General features: G+C 36.7%; 1 protein-coding gene across 2 annotated transcripts in view; it reads left to right on the top strand.

Annotated features, from left to right (window-relative positions):
• Positions 5,919 to 8,571, top strand: part of LOC104711432 (protein IQ-DOMAIN 1-like) — a 4,324-nt gene continuing 1,671 nt past the window's right edge. Inside the window, exons 1-4 of one of the 2 annotated variants that reach the window (XM_010428132.1) lie at positions 5,919 to 6,079; positions 6,278 to 6,404; positions 7,684 to 8,004; positions 8,306 to 8,528. In XM_010428132.1, coding sequence (XP_010426434.1) covers positions 6,327 to 6,404; positions 7,684 to 8,004; positions 8,306 to 8,528 — 622 coding nt within the window. In that variant the 5' untranslated portion in view covers positions 5,919 to 6,079; positions 6,278 to 6,326. The remainder of the gene's footprint in view (positions 6,080 to 6,277; positions 6,405 to 7,683; positions 8,005 to 8,305; positions 8,529 to 8,571) is intronic. The other variant, XM_010428133.2, reaches the window with a different exon arrangement.

An 8,571-nucleotide genomic window follows, 5' to 3' on the forward strand; every position in this document is an offset into this window, starting at 1 on the left:
TCATCAAAAACGTTTAAAACACCCTCAACAGAGCTCTTTTGGCCATCGAGAAAGACCATCAAGTCATCAGCGAAACATAGATGAGTGAGTTTCAATGACTTACAATTTGGGTGATAAACGAATTTAGCATCCTTTGCAGCCTTATCCAACTTGCTTGAGAGGATATTCATGCAGATGACAAAAAGGTATGGACTAAGAGAACAGCCCTGGCGAAGCCCTCTTCTGCTACCAAAATAACCTGCAAGCTCACCATTAACCTGGACTGAAAAAGAGGCCGTCGTTACACAGATCTTGATCCAGTGGACAAACTTTTCTGGGAAATCCATAGCTTGCAGTGTGTTGAGAAGGAAACCCCACTAAACTGAGTCAAAGGCTTTGGAAATGTCTATTTTCATAGCACACTTTGGAGAAATGTCATACTTGTGGTAATCTTTGACAATTTCAGTTGCCAAGAGAAGATTTTCCAAGAGTAGTCTATCTTTGACAAATGCTGATTGATTGGGAGAGATGAACTTTGGTAGTAAGGGCTTGAGTCGGTTCGCTAGGATCTTTGAAATAATCTTGTACAGTACATTACAACACAAAATTGGTCGGTAATCTCTCATGACTTGTGCTTTCTTCTTCTTGGGGATGAGAGCTAGAATGGTAGAATTTACACCTTTCGGTAGAAATCCAGTCTGGAAAAAGGATTGGATAGCAGTTACACAATCCTCCCCTATTACTGACCATGATTCTTTGAAAAACTCCATGTTAAAACTATCAGGGCCATGAGATTTATTTACTGGCATAGCAAATAACACTTTCTGAATCTCCTCTTTTGTCACCTCTTTCGTCAGAGAGGACTTGTCCTGCTCACCACATTTAAACTGCAGGATATCTGCAAGCTCCTCATAAGACCATTCTTTATAATCAGTAGGAGAAAAGGAGAGGAATTCCTTGAAATATCTTCTGCTTCGACCTTAATTTGATCCTGCGTACTACAACACTCCCATCATCCTGCTGAATCTCTTTAATGCTGTTTCTTATTTCTCGAAGTTTGGCAGAAGCGTAGAAAGCCTTATTATTCTGATCCCCAACCTTTAACCAGTGAAGTTTTGCCTTTTGCTGGAGATAGCGTTCTTCTATGTCGGATAGAGGTCGCCATTTAGCAAAGGCTTCCGCTTCCTCACGCACCGCTTGTGAAGAAGGATTTGCCATTGTTGCCTGTTGCAAGTCACATAGACGAGTGTAAGCTGCTTTGGTTCGTTTAATGATGGTACCAACCACTTGTTTCCCCAAGTTTCGAATCAAAGGTTTAAGTCCTTTTAGAGACTTTGAGAATCGGTGCATAGCAGAGGTTGAATGGAAGAGTGGTGGAGACTCTCTCCATTTATCCGCTAGTGCCTGGTGAAAATCCGGATGCGTCGCCACTGCATTGACAAATTTAAACGGACGTTGAACCCGTGGAGTCTCCTCCGAGATGTGTATCCGACATCTGAGGTGATCGGAACAACCACCAGGTTCTAATACAAAGTAAGAATTCCTATACTGCTGAAGCCACTGCTGATTAACTAGTACTCGATCCAATTTTTTACAGATGACACCATCTTCCCTCTTGATACACCATGTATACCTCTGACCCTGATAACTCATATCAGTGAGTTCACAGTGTCGAACACAATCCTGAAAGTCTCTCATACCAGGAGGACCCATTGGAGATGAAGTGTAAAGCGAGTGATCCTCATTCTCCAAAATTTCATTGAAATCCCCTTCAATAAGCCATGCCTTATTGCGAAACAGAGGAGAGTCATTATGGTGTTGAAGATCCGACCAAAGAGTCTTCCTTTCAGCCACCAAGTTAGAAGCGTAAATAAAGGTTACAAAAAAATCTTGTTTGTCATCGATACTGATGGAAACCATGATGAGTTGAGAAGTTATGTAGATTGGCGTAACCCTCACGTTATCCTGTCAAACCAGCCACAATCTACCCAAGCGATGCTCTTCATAGTTAGTTTTAAGAGACCATTTGGCAAAAACAGAGTTGAAACTCGGTCAACTCGCCGCTCTTTTACCTTTGTTTCCAACAAACAACCAAAATCAAAACGATCGTGGTTCAGCCATTCCCGCACTACTCGATTCTTTTTGTTTTTATTAAAGCCACAAATATTCCAAAAAACCCTGACATCAGAGATTTTTGGAAGTTTGACGTGTTTTTGCCGTGTTTGGAGGTAGAATCCGAGAATTCTGTGTTCCATTCATAGTTAAAACTTTGTGCCCATCCTTGGAAGCTCGTGGAAGAGATTGTTGTATCGGTTGTTCAACCCTTCCAACGTCCGATTGATGTCCTTCAGACACGATACGAGTGGTGTGATCCTTTAGAACCCGAGTTTCAGCAGCCACAGGTAGCACAACATCTCTATGTTCTGCAATGTCCTCACCTAACTTTTCTTTATCACTCAGACAGGAGAAAGAGTTGGCAGTAATCGAAGCCTCGCGAGACATTGAAGGATTGTCTATCAATTTACGAGGACTACAGGTCCCCTTGGTAGGGGTGCTCCAGCCTAAATCAGAATTTTCACCTGGACCAACCAAACTGGGTTCAGCCACGAGAGGGGTTGTGTGCCCTTCAACAGGAAACACACTGTTTACTGGGACTGCAATCACAATAGAGATAGACTCTACCTTATCTACTGAAGTCTCCGTAACCTCAAATCCCTCAGAATCCTTCTTTTCAGAAATTACCTCTGCACCTACAACCCCCGCTGGTATCTGTTTTGATAAACAGTCAGACTGGACATGACCCCATTTAGCACAATCTAAACACTGAGGAGGCAACCAGGGATAGACAAACTCCACCGTTGTATCACCACCTTTATCCGACTTGAAAGACAACTGTTTTGGCAGGTTCTTTGTTAGATCGACCTCCACAAATATTTTAGCTTCATCAAAAGTACGATAAGCTTATGTTTCTAGATGTAGTCCTTTTGGAATACCAAGTGGACTGGTTATTGCACTTAACACCTTCCAGGAGAAATACTTGGGAGGTATATTCTTAACAATGATCCAAATTGGCATGGACTTGGTTTCCTTTTGTTCAGCATCTACAATAGGACACCATTTTGTGAGTATCACTGGGACTCCACAAAGATTCCACATACCACAACGCTGGACACGCAGTCTAGTACGTTCATCCTTAATTCGAAATCTTACTGTTGTTTTGTCCACCACATGAACATCAATTTTTATGGATTGATCCCCCAGTGTCCAAATCTTATTCACCAGAGCATGAATCCCACCCACAAAAGGGGCCTTTGCTAAAAACTTTCCAACCAGGAAATCCTCCCATAACGGATGAGCCTCCTCAAACACACTATCCGGGATCCGGAAACTTGTCACTCCATCCACTTCCTCCGTCTGCAGATCCAGCTTCTCCATCTCGTCTGAATCTTTAAGTAACGAAACCCATTTGTTTTTGGAGCCACAACGTGCCCACCCGACTTCTCAGACTCACCCTGGGCTGGAAGAGAAGCCGTAGGGACATCCTTCATCACCATAGACAAAACTACACCCTGACTGTCCTCCACAGTAGCAGTAGTCTCGCGATCGTTCACCTCCGTCGAAGCCACTTTGTTATTATCTATCTCACCCTCCTCAACCTCCACTCCAACACCCACCGACCCATCGACCACCGACAGATTAGCCTCCGGCGGCATACAAGCGTACTAGAGAAGCAAAAACCCTAAATCGCCTTTTTCCACCCTAGATTCTAATTAGAATTGGTATTATTATTGTCTTTAATTCTCTTTTCTTGTTTTTTATATATATACTACATTATATATGTTATAACATTTATAAGAAATGTTGAATTTAATCAATATTTACATTAGAAAAAAATTACAGCTCTCTAACAATATTTTGATGCATGTATAAAATACAGTTTAGCTACTCGTGTGGATGTATATATATAAGACTCATATGATTAGTGAAACCGAGTGGTGGTCCAATTTGGAGTTGGAGGTGGTCAGTGGTGTAGGTCTTGGGTCCTCCATAAAGAAGTTAGGTCGCCGTTATTAAAACAACTGCACATTGTCATATTTGTTTTTTTGTTCTTTTAAATCTGATTTAGTTCACATTAAAAAAAAAAGACATTAATTGGGTGTCATTTTTGTCAAATTTCGTAAGATAGGTGAGTCAGTTCAAAATACAAATATCTTAAAAAAAAATATGAACCATGTAATTAATTACTTAACACTTTGAACTTAATAGTCGACCAGACTTAAGCGAAATAGTCAATAAGAGAAAAACAACTTAAGTAACAAAAACATTTTAGTCAGATCCATGCAGTGTGTTTCGAAAAGTAGTAGAAACATTTTTGGTGTCTTACGATGCTCTTTATTTCTCAGATAACTCTCATTAAAGTACTGAAAGACTTTGTTGCGACTTGCCAGTATCGTAGACTTATACGTTTGTCATTTTCTTTTTGCACAAAGCCATCCAAAATCCGTTGAGTCATTTTCTTTTTTCACAAAGCCATCCAAAATCCGTTGTGATGTATCATAAACCAGATGTTCGATACTTTATTCTTGCTTTCTATTATACTGAAGGAATGTTGTACATTTATATGCAATAAAAAAGCAAAACATATAGTATTTTAAAGCAAAATTAATGCATTTTTTCTCCTCTAAATATTGACGAAAATACTTAGTGCGAATGAAAATCGAAAATATTGTGGTGAGGAAACTTGTGTAAATACTTGAAAAGATTATCAATATGTGTTCGAGAGGAACAAGACTGCCAACTGTAATAGGTATTTAGTAAATTGATAAAAACCTAATTTAAATTGTTCTAATAACATAATAACATGATGAACAAAAACATTAAAAAATAAACTGATTTGGAGCATGACCGTGGACAAGTCACAGCAGTGGTAAAACTAGGTAGGAACTGTGTTAGGATAAAAAAACACAAAAAGATCAACAACTAAAGAGGTGTCTGTTGGATTGGAGCAAATCCGTTTATCGGAGTTTGTATCTCCACAAACCACTACTCGAGATCGATGAAGATGATGAAGTGTTGCAGTTCAACATAGACTTAAGTGATATCGTTTCATCTTCTCAGTTTTCAAATGCCCAATCGACTTTTTCATTTAATAATACAATAACCAAATGTTGTAAAATATATATATATATATAACCAAATTTGTAATTTGATTTGTAATTTGTAACGTATGAAACATTTTTTTTCAGTTTGTTTATATATTGTTTCGGATAAATCTATACTCATGTCACAAATGTTAATCATATAAATCATAGCTTTATTAATGGTTATATGTATGTGATCAAAATTTCTTTCGACAATAAACTAGCTGATAAAACGAGAAATATAAGTTAATAATATCATATCTATTTTCAAACTTTTTCTCACCGACATACAAGTTAGGAATATTATTCAAAACTGAATTTAATCAAGATAATTAGCTCATCATGCACTAAATTTATTTGTAGAATATAACTATAAATTCTTGAATATATGTCTCGGTTTCAACTGGAAAAATTCTCTGATTACTACATCTCCGAAATATACATATATCTTATCAGAAATATATATATGTAATTAATAAATGTAGAACTTAGGTCCACCTTTGTTTTTTTTTTTTTTTTGTGTGTGCAAAGAACTTAGGTCCACAAGTCCACAAATTTAAAAGAAAAAAAGTCAAAATAGTTTTTATATATAACAAAATATATAAATACAGAATTCGATCATTACAAATGTCAGAAGACAATACAAAAGAAAAAAAAAATGCGATTGGCCTTAAAATAAGAAAAGACAAAAGTAGAGAAAACCTCGTGAACTTCGTAAAAACACTTAACGGCGTTTAACCGAACCCCACGTGACTCCGTTAATGATTTTCATTTCATTATCGGTGGTAAAATGAGTGAGACATCTCCTCTCTTTCTCAACTTATGTCTCTCTGTGACTTCTCTCTATCTCTCACCTCTTCTCAACTCTTCAAATTCTCTCTCTATCTCTCTCCCTCTCTCTCTCTCTCTCAACTTCAAGAATTGCTTCAAATGGTTTGATCATCACATTGCACAAACATGTAAGTTCCTAAATTCACATATATATATGTCTAACTTTTACACATATAACATACTGATCGCATGTTGTGGTATAATATTACATTGTTATACATTCTAGTTTTGACTTTTTGTGAATTGGTTTGGCTATATATTGCAGTATTTACAGCAACTTTTTGGAATCCTTAAACATAATTAAGAATTTTTCATTAATTGTTCAGTAGTAGCTAGTAAGAGATCGCTTACGATCAAAGAGTTTTACCGGAAATTATGGGGAAGAAAGGGAGTGGTGGATGGTTCTCCACGGTGAAGAAGAAAGTCTTCAAATCCTCTCCTAAAGATTCAAAGGTTCTAATCACACCTTTAATTTTTTTTTTTTTTGTCAAGCACAATAGTTATTTATACATATACTTTTATGTATGACAAATACGTTAGAGAAAATTAAACATTAAGTGGGCTATTAAAAGTATCATGAAGAGGATCTTCATAAGAAACCATTGTTATAGCATAAAGAAAGAGACAATAAAACTACAAATATACATAACGTTTTAATTTCTAGCAGTGCTAACAAAACATAATTAACTTGAATGATAAGATATAACTAATACGACCGCATAACTACTCCTTCATTAGTAAGCAAATTTGTTTTAATGTCTTTTTCTTCTTGATTGAAAGCAATTTCCATATTAATTACATACATAACTATTTTGTTGCAATGAACCATATATTTTCTTATTTTTGTACCTGTTTTATGAGGATTCGTAAACTATATTTACGTATACTATAGCTTAAAAGGGGAAAGCAAACTATACGAACTTTCATCTTATAAATGTATGACAAGTTGTGTTACACAAAGTAAATGTTTAGACCGTACCTATTTATTAATTATAAGCCGAAAAAGATTGGTCCCCTTGTGAAAGAGATAGACTAAGAAGGCTCCTTATAAGAGTATTTAAATATGATTTTCATGACTCCTAAAAAAACTTTTTTTTTTTTTCAATCTCCCAATTTTCATGTGCATTGCTTTGTTCCCTCGCCATCACTCCACCCCATTTAATTTCCCCACCTATAGATATAGTATACAATTTATTCAACTTGTATCAATATATATATATAGATAGACATATATATCTTCACATTACTATATAGTATAGGTTCTTTTTTTACCACTATTCAATGTTTAGCCCCACAATCTTTATCATTTTTTTACTTTATACATTGGATCGATCTCAACCTCAACTCACTGAATTTCAATATATATTGTCGTCTTATTAGTTAAAATTATGACCGTGTTATGCATATCAAAACAAAAAGAATAAAGGGTCATTTGCAAAACAAAATAGTAACAGAATTTGATTTTGAGTTTTGAGTTTCGACTAAGATGTCAATATATCAATATACTTGTTTTGTACAATTTAGGTTATTAGGTTAATCTCTATCAATTTTGTTTCTCAAATTACTATATAGTGGTAATGTGCAAAGCCAAATAGTAGTAGACTTACTTTGGACGTATAATATAAAACTAAAAGGAAGTGATCATAAGGCAACAAGCTTATAAAGATGGAAAGGTTCATCAAATGATTACTACTATTAATATTATGTCACACTTTGATTTAAATACATGCAGAGAGAGAACAACATTGGTAGTAATAATGCCGATAGATGGCAGCAGCAACACGATACGCAAGAAGTTGTGTCGTTTGAAAATTTCCCGGCGGAAAGCTCACCGGAGATCTCTCATGACGTCGAGAGCACAGCTTCTACTCCAGCAACCAATGTAGGAGACAGAAAACACGCAATGGCTGTGGCTATAGCCACTGCAGCTGCCGCTGAAGCCGCCGTTGCAGCTGCACAAGCTGCCGCTAAAGTTGTTCGCCTTGCCGGCTACAACCGCCAGACGGAGGAAGATAGTGCCGTGCTCATCCAATCGCACTATAGGGGTTATTTGGTATTTTTTCCATCCCTAAATTTAACCTTCGGTTATTTTATCAATCTCTATTTACCATTTTACTATCAACTCTTACCGGTTCTCATGTGTTCCAGAAAAATCGAAATGCATTTTAGCTTAGAATCAATCCGACTAAATTCATTTCGGTATTTAGATTGAACCGGTAGTAATGGAATCTTTTGCTATGTATACATAATTTATTGAGTAATGCATGTAAACTATTTCTAGTTGTAAACTAACGCCAAACCGGAAATCTTATAAAAATATATATGACCGGTTTGTGTGGTCTTTATTTTTATAGGCGAGACGAGCACTTCGTGCCTTAAAAGGACTAGTTAGGCTACAAGCATTGGTCCGTGGCAACCATGTACGGAAACAGGCGCAAATGACTATGAAATGTATGCAAGCTTTGGTTCGTGTCCAAGGTCGAGTCAGAGCGAGAAGGCTCCAAGTGGCTCATGACCGGTTTAAGAAACAATTTGAGGAAGAAGAGAAGCGGTCCGGGATGGGAAAACCAAACAACGGTACATATTGAAATGATTCCAGTACATATGAAATCACCTAATA

The sequence above is a fragment of the Camelina sativa genome, chromosome 9, assembly GCF_000633955.1.
Source record: "Camelina sativa cultivar DH55 chromosome 9, Cs, whole genome shotgun sequence".
Classification (NCBI taxonomy): domain Eukaryota; kingdom Viridiplantae; phylum Streptophyta; class Magnoliopsida; order Brassicales; family Brassicaceae; genus Camelina; species Camelina sativa.